This window comes from Eleutherodactylus coqui, chromosome 5 (assembly GCF_035609145.1).
Source record: "Eleutherodactylus coqui strain aEleCoq1 chromosome 5, aEleCoq1.hap1, whole genome shotgun sequence".
NCBI lineage: Eukaryota > Metazoa > Chordata > Amphibia > Anura > Eleutherodactylidae > Eleutherodactylus > Eleutherodactylus coqui.
In genome coordinates, this window is record NC_089841.1 from 17,346,742 (window position 1) to 17,369,761 (window position 23,020).

General features: G+C 46.7%; 1 protein-coding gene across 1 annotated transcript in view; it reads left to right on the top strand.

Annotated features, from left to right (window-relative positions):
* The first annotated feature begins 305 nt into the window (after positions 1-305).
* LOC136628709 (zinc finger protein 585A-like) overlaps positions 306-23,020 on the top strand; it is a 77,794-nt gene continuing 55,079 nt past the window's right edge. The window contains exons 1-2 of the mRNA XM_066604812.1: positions 306-1,174; positions 14,172-14,176. Of these exons, the coding sequence (XP_066460909.1) occupies positions 428-1,174; positions 14,172-14,176 (752 nt within the window). The 5' untranslated portion in view covers positions 306-427. The remainder of the gene's footprint in view (positions 1,175-14,171; positions 14,177-23,020) is intronic.

The window sequence follows — 23,020 nt, forward strand, 5'->3', positions numbered from 1 at the left end:
TAAAATACCAATATATATTTTTTAAGATTCAGATTATTCAAAAAATAGTAAAATGCGTTTTATTCTTGGCAGATGACGGAATCGGGAGCTCAGAGAGACGTCTGAGATCTGCAAATTGTAAAGCAGAAGATAGTGGTATCACACAAGAAGCATATGAAGAAGCAGCCATTATCCCAGATATCCCCTCAGCCCCTCACAGCAAAGATCAGTCATCTGATTTTATTACACAGGTCCCATCTTCTGATTCATCACTGACTGATAAACAGAAGAAAAGTCATAGAAGGGGAAAACGTCAAGTAGCTCACAAAAGGAAGAAGCCGTATTCATGTTCAGAATGTGGGAAATGTTTAACCCGGAAAGAATATCTTGTTAGACATCAGAGAATTCACACAGGAGAGAAGCCCTTTACTTGTTCTGATTGTGGGAAATGTTTTACAGCGAAATCATCTCTTGTTTCGCATCGGAGAAATGTGGGAAATGTTTTACAGAGAAAAAAAGTCTTGTAAAACATCAGAGAATTCACATGGGAGAGAAGCCATTTATCTGTTCAGAATGTGGGAAATGTTTTACAGTGCAATCATATCTTGTTAGTCATCAGAAAATTCACACAGGGGAGAAGCCATTTTCCTGTTCAGAATGTGGGAAATGTTATATAGTGCGATCATCTCTTCTTAAACATCAGAGAATTCACACAGGGGAGAAGCTCTTTACTTGTTCAGAATGTGGGAAATGTTTTAACCAGAAAGCAGATTTTGTTGGACATCAGAGAATTCACACAGGGGAGAAGCCATTTTCCTGTTCAGAATGTGGGAAATGTTTTACAGTGCAATCATATCTTGTTAAACATCAGAGAATTCATACAGGGGAGAAGCCATTTTCCTGTTCAGAATGTGGGAAATGTTTTAACCAGAAAGCAGATTTGGTTGGACATCAGAGAATTCACACAGGGGAGAAGCCATTTTTGTGTTCCGAATGTGGGAAATGTTTTACAGTGCAATCATATCTTGTTAGACATCAGAGAATTCACACAGGGGAGAAGCCATTTTCCTGTTCAGAATGTGGGAAATGTTTTACAGCGAAATCATCTCTTGTTTCGCATCGGAGAATTCACACAGGGGAAAATACATTTTCTTGTTCTGAATGTGGGAAATGGTTTAAACAAAAAACACATCTTGTTATACATCAGAGAATTCACACAGGAGAGAAGTGAGTTCCTTCTAATTGTGGGAAATGTTTTGTTAGCCATCCTATAAAACAGGTTTAAAGAAAAAACTACCCAGATAAACTAGTGGATCATGCATATGGAAGGCTAATAAAAGAAAATAAAAATACTGATAAAATAGGAAAGTTCTAAGATAAGATACACAATCAGAAGAAGGATAAAAGTAAAACAGCATTTATATCAAAATCTAGCAGTCAGCATGCAAATGTAAGAGGAATTCAAAAGAAGAACTGGACGATTCTGAGAAATGACTAGAGATGAGCGAGCACCAAAATGCTCGGGTGCTCGTTACTCGGGACGAACTTTTCGCGATGCTCGAGGGTTCGTTTCGAATAACGAACCCCATTGAAGTCAATGGGCGACCCGAGCATTTTTGTATATCGCCGATGCTCGCTAAGGTTTCCTTGTGTGAAAATCTGGGCAATTCAAGAAAGTGATGGGAACGACACAGCAACGGATAGGGCAGGCGAGGGGCTACATGTTGGGCTGCATCTCAAGTTCACAGGTCCCACTATTAAGCCACAATAGCGGCAAGAGTGGGCCCCCCCCCCTCCCAAAAACTTTTACTTCTGAAAAGCCCTCATTAGCATGGCATACCTTTGCTAAGCACCACACTACCTCCAACAAAGCACAATCACTGCCTGCATGACACTCCACTGCCACTTCTCCTGGGTTACATGCTGCCCAACCGCCCCCACTCCCCCCCACAGCGCACACCAAAGTGTCCCTGCGCAGCCTTCAGCTGCCCTCATGCCACACCACCCTCATGTCTATTTAGAAGTGCGTCTGCCATGACGAGGAACCGCAGGCACACACTGCAGAGGGTTGGAACGGCTAGGCAGCGACCCTCTTTAAAAGGGGCGGGGCGATAGCCCACAATGCTGTACAGAAGCAATGAGAAATAGAATCCTGTGCCACCGCCATCAGGAGCTGCACACGTGGGCATAGCAATGGGGAACCTATGTGCCACACACTATTCATTCTGTCAAGGTGTCTCTGCATGCCCCAGTCAGATCGGGCTTTTTAATTCATAGACACAGGCAGGTACAACTCCCTATTGTGAAGTCCCTGTGGACCGACAGCATGGGTGGCTCCCTGGAACCCACCGGCGATACACAAAAATATCCCATTGCATTGCCCAACACAGCTGAGGTAGTAATGTCGTGCTTAATGCAGGTGGGCTTCGGCCCACACTGCATGCCCCAGTCAGACTGGGGTTCTTTACAAGTGGAAACAGATGCATTTATAATTCCCTGTGGACCCACAGCATGGGTGGGTGCCAGGAAGCCACCGGCGGTACATAGAAATATCCCATTGCATTGCCCAACACAGCTGAGGTAGTAATGTCGTGCTTAATGCAGGTGGGCTTCGGCCCACACTGCATGCCCCAGTCAGACTGGGGTTCTTTACAAGTGGACACATGTAGGTTAAACTCCGTGTGCACCTACAGCATGGGTGGCTCCCTGGAACCCACCGGCGATACACAAAAATATCCCATTGCATTGCCCAACACAGCTGAGGTAGTAATGTCGTGCTTAATGCAGGTGGGCTTCGGCCCACACTGCATGCCCCAGTCAGACTGGGGTTCTTTACAAGTGGAAACAGATGCATTTATAATTCCCTGTGGACCCACAGCATGGGTGGGTGCCAGGAAGCCACCGGCGGTACATAGAAATATCCCATTGCATTGCCCAACACAGCTGAGGTAGTAATGTCGTGCTTAATGCAGGTGGGCTTCGGCCCACACTGCATGCCCCAGTCAGACTGGGGTTCTTTACAAGTGGACACATGTAGGTTAAACTCTGTGTGCACCTACAGCATGGGTGGCTCCCTGGAACCCACCGGCGATACACAAAAATATCCCAGTGCATTGCCCAACACAGCTGAGGTAGTAATGTCGTGCTTAATGCAGGTGGGCTTTGGCCCACACTGCATGCCCCAGTCAGACTGGGGTTCTTTACAAGTGGAAACAGATGCATTTATAATTCCCTGTGGACCCACAGCATGGGTGGGTGCCAGGAAGCCATCGGCGGTACATAGAAATATCCCATTGCATTGCCCAACACAGCTGAGGTAGTAATGTCGTGCTTAATGCAGGTGGGCTTCGGCCCACACTGCATGCCCCAGTCAGACTGGTAATATGTACCTTAACAGTAACCGCGTTGGTGGTAATGTGTTGGTGACTGCGGACCTAGTAGCGCGGTTTTATTTTGTTGGTTTTCGGAATGTGGCCAGGATTAAGTGGGCTGTGGCGGGGGATGTTTTTGAGGCACTACGTGTCCTCTCCACGTGTCCGTGGTTATATGCACCTTAACAGTAACAGCGTTGGTGGGAAATGGCCTCGCCGCCATCATGTCTTTGGGAAGCCTCTGTTTCCACACCCCAGAGACATACCATTAGCAGCGGTATAGGCAGAGCCCATAATTCGTAACATTTCAGCCGTAGCATTAGGACAGGCCCCACTAACATATCACTAGCAGCATTTTAGGGGGAGCACAGTATGCGTTCCATTTCAGTAATAGTAGCACTCAAGACAGGCCCCAGTAACAATTCCGAAGCAGCAGTATAGTGGGAGCGCAGTCTTCGTTCCATTTCAGTAGCTGCAGTATAGACAAGGCACAAGTTACACTTATGTAGCTAAAGTGTAGGCCAACCCCACACACCTTTCTGTACCATGAGTGCAGGCGAAGAACATAGAAATTGCTATGATTACACTGTAGGCGAGGGGCCACAAAAATTGCTGTATCAACAGTACTAATTTACATCCAAAAAATTGGCCATGGCCAACCAAGAGGGCAGGTGAAACCTATTAATCGCTTTGGTTAATGTGGCTTAAGTGGTAACTAGGCCTGGAGGCAGCCCAGTTTAACGAAAAATTGATTCAAGTTAAAGTTTCAACGCTTTTAAGAGCATTGAAACGTATAAAAATTGTTTAGAAAAATTATATGAGTGAGCCTTGTGGCCCTAAGAAAAATTGCCCGTTCGGCGTGATTACGTGAGGTTTCAGGAGGAGGAGCAGGAGGAGGAGGAATATTATACACAGATTGATGAAGCAGAAATGTCCCCGTTTTGGATGGTGAGAGAGAACGATGCTTCCATCCGCGGGTGCATAATACGTATTGCTTAGGTATCGCTGCTGTCCGCTGGTGCAGAAGAGAAGTCTGGGGAAATCCAGGCTTTGTTCATCTTGATGAGTGTAAGCCTGTCGGCACTGTCGGTTGACAGGTGGGTACGCTTATCCGTGATGATTCCCCCAGCCACACTAAACACACTCTCTGACAAGACGCTAGCCGCAGGACAAGCAAGCACCTCCAGGGCATACAGCGCGAGTTCAGGCCACGTGTCCAGCTTCGACACCCAGTAGTTGTAGGGGGCAGAGGCGTCACGGAGGACGGTCGTGCGATCGGCTACGTACTCCCTCACCATCCTTTTACAGTGCTCCCGCCGACTCAGCCGTGACTGGGGAGCGGTGACAGTCTTGCTGGGGAGCCATAAAGCTGGCAAAGGCCTTGGAGAATGTTCCCCTGCCTGCGCTGTACATGCTGCATGATCTCTGCGCCTCCCCTGCTACCTGGCCCTCGGAACTGCGCCTTCTGCCACTAGCGCTGTCGGATGGGAAGTTTACCATCAGTTTGTCCACCAGCGCCCTGTGGTATTGCATCATTCTCAAACCCCTTTCCTCTTCGTGAATGAGAGTGCAAATGCACTCCTTATACCGTGGGTCGAGCAGTGTGTACACCCAGTAATCCGTAGTGGCCAGAATGCGTGTAACGCGAGGGTCACGAGAAAGGCATCCTAACATGAAGTCAGCCATGTGTGCCAGGGTACCTGTACGCAACACATGGCTGTCTTCACTAGGAAGATCACTTTCAGGATCCTCCTCCTCCTCCTCTTCCTCCTCCTCAGGAAAGGATGACAGGCAAGCAGCATGGGTACCGTCAGCAGTGGGCCAAGCTGTCTCTTCCCCCTCCTCCTCATGCTCCTCCTCGTCCTCCTGAACGCGCTGAGATATAGACAGGAGGGTGCTCTGACTATCCAGCGACATACTGTCTTCCCCCGGCTCTGTTTCCGAGCGCAAAGCGTCTGCCTTTATGCTTTGCAGGGAACTTCTCAAGATGCATAGCAGAGGAATGGTGGCGCTAATGATTGCAGCATCGCCGCTCACCACCTGGGTAGACTCCTCAAATTTTCCAAGGACCTGGCAGATGGCTGCCAACCAGGGCCACTCTTCTGTAAATAATTGAGGAGGCTGACTCACACTGCGCCGCGCAAGTTGGAGTTGGTATTCCACTATAGCTCTACGCTGCTCATAGAGTCTGGCCAACAAGTGGAGCGTAGAGTTCCACTGTGTGGGCACGTCGCACAGCAGTCGGTGCACTGGCAGATTAAACCTATGTTGCAGTGTCCGCAGGGTGGCAGCGTGCGTGTGGGATTTGCGGAAATGTGCGCAGAGCTGGCGCACCTTTCCGAGCAGGTATGACAAGTGGGAGTAGCTTTTCAGAAAGCGCTGAACCACCAAATTAAAGACATGGGCCAGGCATGGCACGTGCGTGAGGCTGTCGAGCTGCAGAGCCGCCACCAGCTTACGCCGTTGTCACACACGACCATGCCCGGTTGGAGGCTCAGCGGCGCAAGCCAGCGGTCGGTCTGCTCTGTCAGACCCTGCAGCAGTTCGTGGGCCGTGTGCCTCTTCTCTCCTAAGCTGAGTAATTTCAGCACGGCCTGCTGACGCTTGCCCACCGCTGTGCTGCCACGCCGCGTGACACCGACTGCTGGCGACGTGCTGCTGACACATCTTGATTGCGAGACAGAGGTTGCGTTGGAGGAGGAGGAGGAGGAAGGTGCTTTAGTGGAGGAAGCATACACCACCGCAGATACCACCACCGAGCTGTGGCCTGCAATTCTGGGGGTGGGTAGGACGTGAGCGGTCCCAGGCTCTGACTCTGTCCCAGCCTCCACTAAATTCACCCAATGTGCCGTCAGGGAGATATAGTGGCCCTGCCCGCCTGTGCTTGTCCACGTGTCTGTTGTTAAGTGGACCTTGGCAGTAACAGCGTTGGTGAGGGCGTGTACAATGTTGCGGGAGACGTGGTCGTGCAGGCCTGGGACGGCACATCAGGAAAAGTAGTGGCGACAGGGAACTGAGTAGCGCGGGGCCGCCGCCGCCATCATGCTTTTGAAAGCCTCCGTTTCCACAAGCCTATACGGCAGCATCTCTAGGCTGATCAATTTTGCAATTTGCACGTTTAACGCTTGAGCGTGCGGGTGCGTGGCGTCGTACTTGTGCTTGCGCTCACACTGTGGCGCTAGCGACGTCTGGACGCTACGCTGAGAGACATTGCTGGATGGGGCCGAGGACAGCGGAGGTGAGGGTGTGGGTGCAGGCCAGGAGACGGTAGTGCCTGTGTCCTCAGAGGGGGGTTGGATCTCAGTGGCAGGTTGGGGCACAGGGGGAGAGGCAGTGGTGCAAACCGGAGGCGGTGAACGGGCATCGTCCCACCTTGTGGGGTGCTTGGCCATCATATGCCTGCGCATGCTGTTGGTGGTGCCTCCCCAGCTGATCTTGGCGCGACAAAGGTTGCACACCACTGTTCGTCGGTCGTCAGGCGTCTCTGTGAAAAACTGCCACACCGTAGAGCACCTTGACCTGTGCAGGGTGGCATGGCGCGAGGGGGCGCTTTGGGAAACAGTTGGTGGATTATTCGGTCTGGCCCTGCCTCTACCCCTGGCCACCGCACTGGCTCGGCCTGTGCCCACACCCTGACTTGGGCCTCCGCATCCTCGCCCGCGTCCACGTCCTATAGGCCTACCCCTACCCCTCAGCATGGTGTATTACCAGTGATTTGATTTCCCAGGCAGGAAAGAAAGTGGCGCAAGCCTGCAGCCAAAATAGAATTTTTTCCCTTGTTTTTCAAAGGACAAGCCACACTGCGTGTATTCAATGAATACTACTAAGTTTAATAACTGTGTTGTGGCCCTGCAAATGTGTCAGAGAACTGCAGTGATGCAAAGTTATTGGCTCCAGCAGATCAGGGATTTCCCATGCAGGAAAAAAATTGGCGCAAGCCTGCAGTAAAACGTAGCTGGCTGCGTCTGATTTTTTTTAACGTTCTGCACACAGCACACACGTACCCAGAGCCCTGAGGACTGTCAGAGGCAGGCGAAATAGAATTTTTTCCCTTGTTTTTCAAAGGAAAAGCCACACTGCGTCTATTCAATGAATAATGTATGTCTTCTGGCCCTGCCTACACAATTCTATCCCTGTAGTATTAATGCCGGGTGCAATGGTCTGCACAGCCGGTTTTGAGAAGAAAAAAAAATGCAACACTGCTAACAGCAGCCTGGACAGTACTGCACACGGATAGATGTGGCCCTAGAAAGGACCGTTGGGGTTCTTGAAGCCTACACTCACTGCTAACACTCTCCCTGCCTAACCACCACTTCTGTCCCTATTGCAGGGCGCAATGCTCTGCAGATCCAATTTTGAAAAAAAAAAAAAAATACAGTGCTAACACAGTACTGCACACAAGTAGATGTGGCCCTGAGAAGGACCGTTGGGGTTCTTGAAGCCTACACTAACTCCTAACGCTCTCCCTACAGCAGCTCCAGCACGATACCACTGTCCCTCAGCTAACTCACAAGGCATCTGAGCCGAGCCGCGGGAGGGGCCGATTTGTATACTCGGGTGACATCTGATCGCCCCAGCCACTCACTGCAGGGGGGTGGTATAGGGCTGGAACGTCACAGGGGGAAGTTGTAATGCCTTCCCTGTCTTTCAATTGGCCAGAAAAGCGCGCTAACGTCTCAGAGAGGAAACTGAAAGTAACCGGAACACCGCGTGGTACTCGTTACGAGTAACGAGCATCCCGAACACCCTAATATTCGCACGAATATCAAGCTCGGACGAGTACGTTCGCTCATCTCTAGAAATGACCCATTCCTAGAAAAAGTAATGGTGAATGAAAACCCGGATATATATTTTAGAAGGAACAAAACAATACAAAATATTTGATTCCCATCCTGCCCAGGAAAAAAGAAGAATAACAAAGCAATAGGAAAACCCCCCAATGGGAGTACTTACTCCAGGAGTATGAGGTGTGGAAAAAAGAAATGCAAGTGCTGTTCCCGCATATCACACAGAAGAAAAGAAATCCGGCTGGACCAAGGGACAATAAGATTAAAACAAAGGATGAACTGCCAGACCAATTCTGTTATATGTTTAATAGATTTATTGCCCATGGAGTACACCAATGGGATAACTGTGGATTAAAAAGAGCACCTATAGAACATATACTGTCTCAATCAATCCGTGATCTGCGCAAAAAGGAAATGTTCTGGATATTCCAGTTAAAAGCATTCCTTCCTAAAGGTTTAAATGAAAAACTACTAGAAAAAATAGGACCAAAAATCAAAAAGCATTTCATCGACTGAATAATATACACATCGGAAGATGCTCTAAAGTGAATTACATGTACAAAATGAATCTTTATTCTGCATATGCGGCATATTTTAGAGCTAATATATTATAAATGATTTTAATAAATACTGTTGATGTGTAGTTCTGTATACACACTGCAGTGACGTCACTGGTATGCCTATTTAATAGACAATTGATTTTTCTATAACTTGTGTCATATTGCATATTCCTAAGTATAGAGATTACATTTTAGTGACTAAGAACTCTGATTCTTAATGCTGTAAATGTGAAGGTCCATAGAACTGTCTGTAGCTAGTTATATCAATGCATTGCAGTGACGCCCCCTAGCTAGAATGAAATGGAATGCACACTGCGCTCCAATGAGCTATGAAGCATATGGGAATTCGGAAGGCACGCTACTTTCCACGTGATGATCATGTGAGTTACGTCGCATACAGCGGTAAACCCTCCCCGTAGATGACGTCACACAAACAACCCGGCATCTAACACGGACCTCCTGAAGTACCTGTTCTTATATATGGGTGTTAAATATACTTGGAAAAGGTGCTTGCCAGTGCCAAAATGAGTTGCAGGTGTTTGAATAAACTATGGTTATAAGAACCATTTGATCATTGGGACATTCTTCTACTATAACCTGACCCGTGGAGGGCGCAGTTTCTTTTTGTATATTACTTAACTGATTGCCTGGAACCCCCTGGGATCCACGGAGCCCCCTGGGATCCAGATCATCTGGATTGTGGACGGGGATTTTTAGTAACCAGAACTTGGACACAGGGTACTGGTGGGTATTCCCAGTACCCGGGTTCTCCCACCATGCATCAGATGAGTGCAAAACTATTTACACAGTAACTACTGTACACGAGGCACTCTTCATATGTTTATTTGTTAGCCATTAGGGAATTCATACGGATAGAAGCCAGATTCTTGCACGGTTAGGAAAGTGATTATCCATAAGTCAGCTCTAACTCCACATCAAGGATCTCACAGAGGAAAGCATTTTCATGTTCAAAAACTCACAACTTCTTAAACATCAAAGAACTCATACAGGGAAATAGTCATTTTATTAATACAATAAAAGGTCATACAGCATTCTCCTGCAACATAAATGAGCTCTCTGTCGAATCTGATAAGAGGGGTTGTGTCATTAAAAAAATATATATCTAAACTTACCTATTCCTTCCCCATCTGTCTCCTTATCACATCTTTTCCTGGTTGAGCTTCTCCAGTGCCCCAGGTCAGCTCACTGCAGGCTGGGCCCAGCTTGTTATGAGGGCTGAATATCTCAAATTCCTTCCGGCTGGGTCAGTGAAGGTCACATCCCTGTGCTGTAGCTTCATTGCGTAGGAAGGAATTGTAATCTATTTCAGAGACTGCTCTCTTCCACTGAATCTGCTGTGATACCTTTAATTTGTCATAATCTGTGCGCAATGGTATGTCCCATTGCTTTATATAAATTTAATTGACTCTATTTGTACTATATGTATTTTCCTCATCACCCCCCACCAAATAGCTTTCTCCCTGCCTCATCTTAGTGTTGCTGGGACACAGTTTGTTTTTGTAAGAGGGCAATAAAGCCCCCCCCCCCCATCTTGTTCATTAGCCATCTAAAGGTGGGTCAGCTGGTTGACTAGTGAAATGTGAAATGTAACAAGCCATTCCCAGCTGAAGTCCTGTAGCCAGAACTTTAAAGCCAGTTCTATCCGCCATGCCTCACCAGAGGCTGCCTCACCTGATGTCTCCAGCACTAAGTGTCCAGCAACAAGTGTTTGATGCTGTCGAATGATGCAGTTATACAGCGCAGGAGACAGCGCAGGAGACAGAGCAGGAGATAGGTAATATCTACAACTGTCCAAAGACTGGAGGAAAATACTCTCCTCTTTGCACTAATCTCCTTTACTATCCTCTTTTCAAGCCTTAACACTTTCTTCCAACGCCCAGCCCAACACACTCCATCCACATCAGCCCCTCCCTCCTCTCCTCACCTATGTATGGCTCCCATGCACTGTTCAACTTCCTAAGACGCCTTCAACCCCCCAATACTGCAAAGAAACACCTCAGCCACCCACACAAATCCCCTAGCTATGCGCTCACCCTTGCTACCCTGCTACTCCTAGCTGCAGGGGACATATCCCCCAACCCAGGCCCACCCCGTACTGTTCTCTACCAAAATGCTCCCCCTGCTCCATTCAAATGTGCCCTATGGAACTCCCAATCTGCGTGTAACAAACTCCCAACTATCCATGACCTTTTCACCAGTAAACACTTGAACTTGCTCGCCCTCACGGAAACCTGGATACAGCAGTCCGATTCTACCTCCCCCGCTGCATTGTCCTATGATGGCCTGCAGTTCTCCCACACCCCCAGATCGGATGACAGACATGGCGGAGGAGTAGGCATCCTCCTCTTCCCAAACTGTACCTTTCAAGTCATTCCCTCAGCTTCCTCACTTACCTTCCTAGACCACTTTGCTGCCTGGCTCCCCCACTTCCTATCCTGTGAAATCCCAACCCTCTTTTTTGGTGATTTCAACATCCCTACTAACGACTCTAGCTCCTCATCTGCCTCCCGGCTTTTAACACTTACCTCCTCCCTTGGCTTATCGCTAATCTCTGACTCCCCCACTCATAGAGATGGTAACACTCTGGATTTAGTTTTCCTCTGTCTCTGCTCTGCTTCTCACTTTACTAACTCCCCACTTCCACTCTCAGATCACAACCTTCTCTCTTTCTCCATCAGGCACCCTAGCATCTCCCCTGACCCTCCTATTGCACCTCTAGGAACCTCCAGTCTGTCCGCACTAAACAGTTTGCCAAAACTATTCAGTCCTCCCTATCGCCTATCTTTCGCCTCCGCTGCCCTAACCTGGCAGCTGAATATTACCACACCACCCTCAGCCGTGCCCTGGATGAAGCGGCACCGCCCGTGACGCGAGCCGTCAAACGCAGACCACGGCAACCCTGGCTCACGTCCCAAACGCGCTTCATCCGGCAGTGCTCTAGGTGCGCCGAGCGGCTGTGGAGAAAGTCAAAGCTGCCGGCAGACTTCCTCCACTTCAAATTCATGCTTAAAACTTAGCCCTTCACCATGCCAAACAAGTTTATTTCACCTCCCTTGTCTCCTCACTATCCCACAACCCCAAACAACTCTTTGAGACCTTTCACTCCCTCCTCAGCCCCAAAGAACAGGCCCCTGCGACAGACCTGACTGCTGGAGAACTAGCTGCCTATTTCAAAGAAAAAAGCGACAACATTCGAAAAGAAATCTCTGAAAGCTGCACGGTTAGCCCCGATCCCAGTTTCATCAGCACTGCACCCAGCACCTACTCACTATCTACGTTAGAACCAACGACAGAGGAAGAAGTCTCCAGGCTCCTTTCCGCTGCCCACCCCACCACCTGCGCTAGCGACCCTCTCACCTCCTCCGGTCCCTTTCCCCAGCTCTCATTACTCATCTCACTACAATCTGCAACCTCTCCCTATCCTCTGGCACTTTTCCCTCCTCATTCAAACACTCCATTATATCCCCTCTGCTTAAAAAACCAACCCTGGACCTGACTGATGCTGTCAACTACCAACCCGTCTCAAACCTCCCCTTCATCTCCAAATTACTGGAACGCCTGGTCTACTCCCGCCTTACTCGCTTTCTCTCTGACAACTCGCTCCTCGACCCCCTCCAGTCTGGTTTCCGCTCTCTACATTCGACCGAAACTGCCCTTACAAAAGTAACAAATGACCTGATGACTGCAAACTCAAGAAATGATTACTCCCTACTAATCCTCCTTGACCTGTCTGCTGCATTTGACACTGTCGACCATAATCTCCTCACTATGCTCCGCTCTATTGGTCTAAAGGATACTGCTCTCTCCTGGTTCTCTTCCTACCTCTCTGACCGCTCTTTCAGGGTTTCCTTTGCTGGTTCTATCTCTGCTCCACTTCCTCTCGCTGTTGGGGTACCCCAGGGCTCGGTCCTTGGTCCCCTTCTTTTCTCTATCTATACTGCCCCAATTGGATAAACCATCCACAAATTCGGCCTCCAATACCATCTCTACGCTGATGACACCCAACTATACACCTCCTCTCGTGAGATCTCTGGACTATTCCTCCAAAACATCACTGACTGTCTGTCCGCTGTCTCTACCACGATGTCCTCCCTTTTTCTCAAACTAAACCTCTCTAAAACTGACCACCTCGTCTTTCCACCTTCTAAACGACCTCCCCTCAACATCTCCATTCCAGTGTCTGGCACCATCATAACCCCCAGACGGCATGCCCGATGCCTTGGGGTCACACTGGACTCTGACCTCTCCTTTGACCCCCATATCCAGTCTCTGGCCCAAACATGCCACATGCACCTCAGAAATATTGCTAAAATACGTCTGTTCCTAACCACGGACACGCTAAAGACGCTCGTGGTTGCCCTCATCCACTCCCGGCTTGACTACTGCAACTCGCTACTCATTGGCCTCCCCCGCACTAGACTCGCTCCACTCCAATCCATACTAAATGCAGCAGCTAGACTCATTTTTCTATCCAGTCGTTATTCAGACGCCTCTGCATTATGCCAGTCGCTGCATTGGCTGCCCATCCACTGCAGAACTAAATTTAAACTCCTCTATCTCACTCACAAAGCTCTGCATGGTGCTGCGCCACCATACATCACCTCCCTACTGTCAGTACACCACCCAGCGCGCTCACTCCGATCAGCTAACACACTCAGACTAAACACCCCTGTAATACGAAACTCACATGCTCGCCTACAGGACTTCACCAGAGCAGCACCCATCCTCTGGAATGCTCTACCCCAAGGCTTCCGGACTATTCCCGATGCACGAAATTTCAGACGTGCCTTAAAAACGCACCTCTTCAGGGAAGCATACCAAATCTCCTGACCTAGTCCCTCGCCCCTCCCTATGGTGCCCCACCCTGTTTGCCTTCTAATAAATGATCTGTACATGAAATTTCCTATTGCCTGTGTTCCCCAACCCCTGCATCTCCTGCACCACCCTCATTTGTGTATAACCCAATGTATCTCACATTGTAATTGTTGCAATTGTTGTATTGTTTTGCATTTATCCATGCCTGAAAGTGCTGTGGAATAAGTTGGTGCTATACAAATAACGATTATTATTATTATTATTATCTCTTGAACAATCTCTGAAGAAGATAGGCAGTCCCCCTGCTGGCCTAGAGAGTAGTGCTCGGCAGTTTAGAATAGTGCTATTTCATTTAGGCATGTACTGTAGCTCAGAGGGTTTGCTTTAAAAGTGCTAAGTAATGCATTCTCACCTATGCATTTTCTGCTCCTGATAAGAGCTCACAGTCTGTTGCACTATCTGCAGGTAATCACTGCTATAGAATTCTTGCACTGTTTTACTGTTACAAAATATATCTCAACAGTCATCCAGTAAAGAATATTCTCTTCTACTCTGAACTAACTGCTAAGGCACTCAAGTGCCAACAAAGGTCTACTTAACTGCTCTATTATAGTATCAGAATGTAATGAGCCATAAAGTACATGTACCTTGACAAGTGGAGCTTTATATAAGCCCTATACTGTCTGTTAATCTATACTATGACTATTGTCTCATTACGGCAATTATGTCATTGAAAATAGCTCAGCACATTTGCTAACATCTATTACAGAGCATCTATTCAGTGTACTAAGGCCGCAACTATATGAACGTTCAGGTTACAATGGCAACCATTATCGGCGTTATAACACAATAGAGCGGGTACCATCAGCTCTTTGCTTATTTCTTCTTACCATTGGCCTGTAAAGTTCATCAATTTGTCTACCATTAATAGCTAAACTTTTTCGTCTGGCCTGGACATACACATAATGTTCACGACATCTGGCCTAACCTTATGAATTATGATCATATCTATTGTTTAACAAATACGTTGTAAACCCTATATACTCCTGATGAACCGCTACGCATTAGCGGAGAAACGCGTCGAGTAACAAACAAATGGTTAGTGGAGTATGAATATCTCAGACATAACAAACAAATGAAGTGTGCAGTATGAATAGAAATATCCGGTACAACTAAGTATATAAGATCTTCCAGGCCATCGTCTCAATCTACTGACGTACAATCTGATTATAACTTCAGAGAAAAACTCTATTACTGTGCATTCGTTATATTAAGATCTATGAAGTAATCACGTTGCTTGGACACTATTGACAGCAAATACTGATACTTCCTGGGCTTTCATAACCAATACGAACACGTCATTTCCTCACTGCCCAGAAAGAGTACAGTAGTTACATCCATGGATTAAATTCTGGACAGTTTATGTTTGTTGATGCATACAAATCAGCTCAGTAGTACATCTATGCACTATAATAGTTATCCTACTATCGAGGGCTGAGCATTCATAGCCTTATATTTACCTGGAATTAGGCGTCTACTTGATACCTCCAGATATCACTGTCTGTTTTTTTAGTGCCCTATTTAGTAGGGATTACTTTGTTATTTGTATGTGCCCCCACGTTATGTGTTTTTAAGCTTTTTCTACTAAAAATTGGAAGTTTTAATTTTAGTCCATACTGTGAAGGGCTTTATTCTAAATTCTTGCGGACTCTCTGCCCCTGTGACAAATCCCCTGGAAACATGCTCCACATATGGTGGTCCTGCCCCAGAGTCAAAAGATTTTGGATTAGAACATACTCCCTAATTTACTCAGTAACGTACCATAACCTGCGCAAAAATCCATGGGAGGCTCTGTTGAACAAAAATATCAGGAACATATCCCCAGATTCTAGAAAGTTGATTTCTTTCCTCTTCTTGGCTGAAAAACAAACCATTGCTCATTCCTGGCGTAAAGCTTCCCTGGACTTTTCTAAAGTTAAATGCCGAATGTGGATTAAGTTATAAGCACCACGCAGGTCAAGCTTGGTGAAAATCCGAGCACCTCGCAGGTGATAAAATAACTCAGGGATCAAGGGCAAAGGGTACTTATTATTAATCATGACTGCGTGCAGACCACGATAGTCGATACAGGGATGTAGCGATCCATCTTTTTTGACAAAAAAATGGCTCCAACAGGAGACGAGGACATACGGATGAAGTCTCTGGACAGTTTCTCCTTAACATATTCGGCTGTGGTGTGCATATTAACTTTTTCCACTAGACTTCTGTCCTATTCAGCAATTCCAGCAACCTGATTGGTTGTTTGGGTTGGCTGATTCACCGCCCCTTCACTGCCCGCTTTTGAGATGTGCTATGCAATACATATGGTGTGTTGCGGTACGTGTGGTTGCGTCTATGTGGTGTGCTAGTGCCTGGTCATGTTTCTGCATTACAGTGACTCCTGCCACTGACGGTTCAGCACATGCTTCTCGTGCACATCTCTGTAACTTTATCCTTGTGCACATCTTAAAAGGGAGCAGTGAAGGGGCAGTGAATCAGCCAACCCAAACAACCAATCAGGTTGCAGGAATTGCTGAATAGGGCAGAAGTCTGGTGGAAAAAGTTAATATGCCTGTGGCCTGGGACTTGGGCAGAGAAAGAGGGTATACTCTACATCGAGGAGGCGCAGACCCAGGCACAAGATCAATTGGGCAATCATAGGAAAGATGCGATGTCAGACATTCAGCCTCCTTGTCAAAAATGTCTGCAAATCCATGATAAGGCTGTGATAGGCCCTGGAGGTTAGATGGTAAGGCGACTTTGTTAACAGGATGCAAGCACTTGGTATAACAGGTGGTACCCCAACTTAATATCTCGCCTGTTCTCTTATCCAAGATGGGGTTGTGTAATCAGAGCCACGGCAAACCTAGAAGGAGGAAACTGGTCACCCCAGGCATCACCAGCAGAGAAATCTCAGAATGGAGAGCGCCAATTCTCTACTCCAGCGGCTCCTTAACAAACTGGATCATCTCAGAGAGAGTACTACCATTAACCGCGGTGACCACAGGTGGTCTCTTGAGATGCCGAGATGGAATCCGGTAACAGTCTACCAGAGCTTGTTAGAGGAGTAGAAGAATGAGATTAGCGCTCCAATGTGAGGTGGAGAAAATGGCAGGGTAAAGAGAAATAAAAAGAGGAGGAAAGGGAAATCCAATTGAACTCACCCCAGACGTACCGGACCCTGTGTAAGGTCACGGTGCGTCTAATGATCCTGGCAGGCAGTAATATCCACAGTCAGAGCTATGGTGTCATCAAGGGATCCTGATCGCTGGTCAAAATGACATCCCAATGGGGGAGAGCATCGCAGGGTGACTCTAGGTAAAATGTATACCAGAGGCAGCAAAGGCAGTAGACAACAAATTAGAAAAAAAAACCTGTGCTCCAGTGATCGGATAGGTGAAATGAGAAGGCAGAAGGATCTTACTTAGCAGGGGTGTCAGTGCAAATGACACCCCTGAAAATCCAGGTCAGCTCGTAGAAATAAGTCTTGTCCAAGTTGTGACGTTATAAAGGTTCTTTATTCACAGGGTGCAACGCATTTCGGCTGAAACATCAGCCTTCATCAAGCCTGCGGTACCGCTACAGCGGGGCAAATATTACCAAGACTGATACTCATATTGTGAAGATATGACAAGACTTGCTCTTGCCTCTCACCTTTATATATCATCTCCTGAAATAATTGAGGAAGACCTCTGTGGTTGGAGCCAGCGGGATCCATGGCTGCAATGTACTGTAAGGACTGTGAACATGGAACCACTGTGTCAACCTACCGAGTAAGTGATGATCCAGTGTAGCACGGTTGACAGCCGACCCCAGCGTGGGAGGTGAGATACCGGATGTACGAACCCCGTATACAGATAGAAACTAGGGAAGGTATCTTGCCCTGAACTAATAACTAGGAGGGTTGAACCCTGCCTATAAACGGAGCGCTTGTCTCGATAAAGAAGACCCTTCGGTCTTCTTCTAGGCGCTGACTGACCCTGGCAGGACACAAAAGCTATAAAATAAATGACAGAACTATACCGGGACGTACAGGAACAAAGGAGGTACAAACTGACAGGGATGAATAGAGAGGCAGACTCACGAGAGTGACAGACAACTGGATACACAAAAGGAGAACAGGAGCAGGTAGCAAAGAAACAAAGTAACTGCCGAGGCAGCAGCTGAACATGAAGTGAGGGGAACTAAAGTCACATCAACACTGCAGCAAGATCTGAAAGACCCAGAGCAGCTATATAAAGTGGTGATTAGAAAAGGTGCATCAGCTGACCCAGAAACCATTAACCCTAGGAGTGCTGAACGAGAATGAACATAAGCTCATTGAAAATGGGACGGCACCCATTTCTGCCAGACACCGAAGCAGAAAATTGTGTCTGAACAGTGTACCTAACAAATATGTTGTTTTACTTTACACCATAAATTGAGATCCAGCCCTTCCTTTTACATTCAGTGTGTGTGATTTGTAAGCTTCTTTGAGCTTGAATGTTAACAGATAATTTGCCCACCCAAAAATATACCAAGTATTGAAAACATGACAATAACATATGCATAATTAGTCTGTTTAGTAAAATAGATAGTTCTTTTTATTGATATGTACCCCTCTCTTTATATACATATTTATATAAAGGTGAAAGCCTTCACTGACTCACTCACCAATAATTCTTTAATTTCCTGCTGTCATACAAACATGAAATTTGGCAGGAGCATTCTTTAGATCCTAAGTAGGAAAAGTAAAGTGATTATTCAATGCTAAGTGCAAAAGTATTGGCACCCCTGTGTAATGTACCAAATCTAATTCTCTATATTTCCGGAGTTGTAAAAGCATGAAATTTGGCTGGAGTATTTTTTTAGATACTAAATAGAAAAAATAAAGGGTTCAAAACAATTATTCAATGCTAAGTGCAAAAGTATTGGCACTAGAGATGAGCGAGCACCAAAATGCTCGGGTGCTCGTTGCTCGAGTCAAACTTTTCGTCATGCTCAAGAGTTCGTTTCGAGTAACAAACACCATTGAAGTCATGGGGTTTTTGTATGGGCCGATGCTCCGCATAGCTGATGACTTGTCAAACACCAGAAAACATCAGAAAGTCATGGAAACACCACAGAAACGGATAGGGAAGGGCAGGGGCAGCATGCATGGCTGCATCTGAGGCTCCCAGGTCCCACTTTTAAGTCAAAATTGGGGCAAGAGTCTGGCAGTGGGGGAAGCACGTGAGCGGGCTCAGGGTCAGGCTCGTTCCCAGCCTCCACCTTGTGTGACCCAAGGTGCCGCGAGTTACATAGCAATAGGAAATCCATGTGTCCCCACACAATTCATTTCTGTGTAGGTGTCAGATAGCTCAGCACCACAATGGGAAGTCTTTGAGTTCCTTGGGCTCACCTATGGCAGAGTTTCACCCCGCTAAGGACCTCGGACCACTTTTCTACCCTAGTCAGTCAGTGTATTTGTGCTAGACAGGTAAAACACCGCGGTAGGAAGTCTTTGCAACCACAGCATAGGCAGACCCCAGTAACATTTCTGTAGCAAAAGTATAGGCAGACCCCTGTAACATTTCTGTAGCAAGAGTGTAGGCGAACCTCTGAAACATTGGTGTACCAAGAGTATAGGCGGAACCCCAGTAACATTTCCATAGCAAAAGCATAGGCGAACCCCTCAAACCATTCAGTAGAAACTGCATAGGCGGACCCCAGTAACATGTCTGTAGCAAAGGTATAGGCAGACCACTGTAACATTTCTGTAGCAAGAGTATAGGCGGACCACAGTAACATTTCTATAGCAAGAGTATAGGCGGACCCCAGTAACATTTTCTTAGCAAAAGTATAGGCAGACCCCAGTAACATTTCCATAGCAAGAGTATAGGCGAACCCCTCAAACCATTCAGTAGAAAAGGTATAGGCAGACCCCAGTAACATTTCTGTAGCAAGAGTACAGGCGGACCCCAGTAACATTTCTGTAGCAGAAGTATAGGCGGACCCCAGTAACATTTCTGTAGCAGAAGTATAGGCGGACCCCAGTAACATTTCTGTAGCAGAAGTATAGGCAGACCCCAGTAACATTTCCATAGCAAGAGTATAGGCGAACCCCTCAAACCATTCAGTAGAAAAGGTATAGGCAGACCCCAGTAACATTTCTGTAGCAAGAGTACAGGCGGACCCCAGTAACATTTCTGTAGCAAAAGTATAGGTGGACCCCAGTAACATTTCTGTGAAATATTTCCTGTTCCATGTGGAGCATCGATACTACTTTGCGAGAAACGGAGGGATCTAGTCTTATGACTATTCTATCGTCGAGTACTTTTAAGTAGGGTTCTTTTCAGGATAATGCCTGTATCTCACCAATCCATCAAGCAATTGTAATTGCTATCAAAAAGGCAAAACCACCTATTGTCAACATAGTTGTGTGTAAAAAAAAATGAGCAAGGGGACGCAACCTGTACCTTTAGGGTTCTAGGGCGGAGTCCCATACCTAGACCCTATCGTAAGAAATCTAAGATTTTTGTAAAGTCCAGCCTGCTCAAGTTTGGTCTACCTGATCCTCACCAACTATAGAATTTCTCCCATACCCTGGAGTATATAGCAGAGATAGAGTTCTTTCATCTTTCTAAGAAAGTGGTTATTACCTTGGACGACAGTCATTGATCTCTCAATCTCTGCCTCTCAGGAGCTATGCTGTCAGCTTCATCCTGTGGTTCTCTTGACAGAACACCGGGCCCTCGGACATAAGGTCCTGCCTGAGAGGTAGTGGAATTGAAGTCTGAACCATCAGTGAGGAGAACTATTGGAACCAGGTCCTTTTTGGCCATGCTGGGGCAATGAAAATAACCCTTGTTCGGCAGTTCTGAATTTTTTGCAGGGCTCTGGAGATTAAGGGAAAAGAGAGGAAGCATACGCCAAGTTCATGTCCCATTCCTTGGAGACTGCGTTCAGTGCCAGAGGATTGTCTGTTGGGTTTAAGGTGAAGAACTTGCGATACTTCGAGTGTGTTCTTGAAGAAAGGAGGTTTATTTCTGGGTAACCCTACTGAGACATAAGCAGATTGAATACTTCTGAGTTCAGAGACCATTTCCCTGGGTCTAATTTTCGTCGGCTCATAAAGTCTGCTGCAATGTTCTGGGAGCCTTTTAGTTTAATTGCCAATAAGGACTTTATTTTGTCTTCTGCCCAGGAGAATTTCTTTGTGACAGGTGTTGAAGATGAGGATGTTTGGAGCTGCTCTAATGACGAATAAAAGACTCTGAAAATATCTTAGCGTGTTCCCCAGGTACTATGCCTTATGTTTGGATCAATGTTTCCTATACTGATCTAAGTTCTCTAGCATTTGAGGATTGAGAGCAAATGTGGGAAGGCTAGGAACCGTGAAGTTTCCAATCTGCCACCTGTGTCTTCTGGACAGACTCACTACCACTGGTAGTGTCTGAAATAAATGGAGATAGAGACCACTGGAGACCTTTTTTTAAGGTTACAGGGCAACAGCCACCACTCTAGGGATTTTTTCAATTAAGTGGACAATTTAAACTTTTTGTTTGATGATTGTCTTTTATCCCATATGGACAGGATTCCCTGCTGGAGGGGCCTAGAGTGGAATTGCACCCATTGCATTATCTCATTCTGCCAGTGGAGTGGCTTTACAGGGGATATAGTAGCAGGCTTATGTGTGTGCACATCCTTTGGGTTCAATACACCCCTATGAAGCTGCCTGTGTACGGGTTTCATCTCTGCTCATGTCAGTACCCTGTTTATGACGGTGGTTACTTTGGTCTGATATATCAGTGAAATGATTTATTATAAACTATGAGTGAATGTAAATATAGTGACAGTTTAACCTGACACTAATGAGTTAGTTGTTTCTTCATCCGCACAGGAACACACTTATATACCTGTATGGTGTAGACACATTATTCCATCTATCCAGATACTGAGGTTGATTGATGGGGGATTTGCCTGTCTGTGGTTGTTCTTTTACAACAGAGCTGTGGATGCAAGTGGTAGTGTCCTCTGTTGCTATAACCACAGATAGGCCGCCCCACTGTGGTAATGGGACACGATGGACGACCTAGGTGGGTGGTGTGACTCCGGGTCATGTGACTTATGACGCGATGGTCTAAAGCTCCGGTGTTCCCGTATGGGACTTCAGCTGCTCCTGACGGGTCAGACACACGTGGAGGCGCTATCTGATGACGTGAGATGTGGGAGGTAGACGCGGTCTGCGTAGATGTGTAGTCCACACCCTCATTTGCTTGCCCATTCATTTCACCTATGACCATATTTGGACCTTATGGAGCTCGTGACCAGATGTGTCCAATATCTTCTGAGTAGAATAGGGAGGAGGGATATCTGTCAGCTATTCTGATTGGTGCGCTATAGAGGATATATTTTAGCACTGCTTAACTTGATTTTATGCTTGACAAAGGCCCAGTTGGGGCGGAAACGTCGTCGTGTTTTGCACTAGTTTACAAATGGAGAACCAATAAAGGAGACACCTGATGGAGCTGAACGTTCTCTTAAATCGCTGTGTGCTGCTCTACAAGGGGTTTTCTTGGATACCATATAATGGGGTGATGGTGAGCGGCTGTTCTGCTCTCTGCTGTGATGTTATGGTGATGTAGTGCCGACCCCAAAAAAGTCAAGATAATCTTTGAGGTAACTGTCTCTCTCTCTGGTAATCTATGAGGTAACGGTCTCTCGCTCTCTGGTAATCTCTGAGGTAACTGTCTTTCTCTCTGGTAATCTCTGAGGTAACTGTCTCTCTCTCTGGTAATCTCTGAGGTAACTGTCACTCTCTCTGGTCATCTCTGAGGTAACTGTCACTCTCTCTGGTCATCTCTGAGGTAACTGTCTCTCTCTCTTTCTGCTAATCTTGAGGTAACTGTCTCTCTCTCCCTCTGGTATTCTCTGAGGTAACTGTCTCTCTCTCTTTATGCTAATCTCTAAAGTAACTGTCTCTCTCTCTGGTAATCTCTGAGGTAACTGTCTCTCTGGTAACCTCTGAGGTAACTGTCACTCTGGTAATTTCTAAGGTAACGGTCTCTCTCTCTGGTAATCTCTGAGGTAACTGTCTCTCTCTCTCTGGTAATCTCTGAGGTAACTGTCTCTCTCTGGTAATCTCTGAGGTAACTGTCTCTCTCTCTGGTAATCTCTGAGGTAACTGTCTCTATCAGGTAATCTCTGAGGAAACTGTCTCTCTCTCTCCGGTAATCTCTGAGGTAACGCTGTCTCTCTCTGGTAATCTCTGAGGTAACTGTGTCTCTCTCTCTCTCTCTCTGGTAATCTCTGAGGTAACTGTGTCTCTCTCTCTGGTTATCTCTGAGGTAACTGTCTCTCTCTCTCTCTCTGGTTATCTCTGTGGTAACTGTCTCTCTCTCTCTGGTAATCTCTGAGGTAACTGTCTCTCTCCCAGGTAATGTTTGAGGTAACTGTCTCTTTCCCAGGTAATCTCTGAGGTAACTGT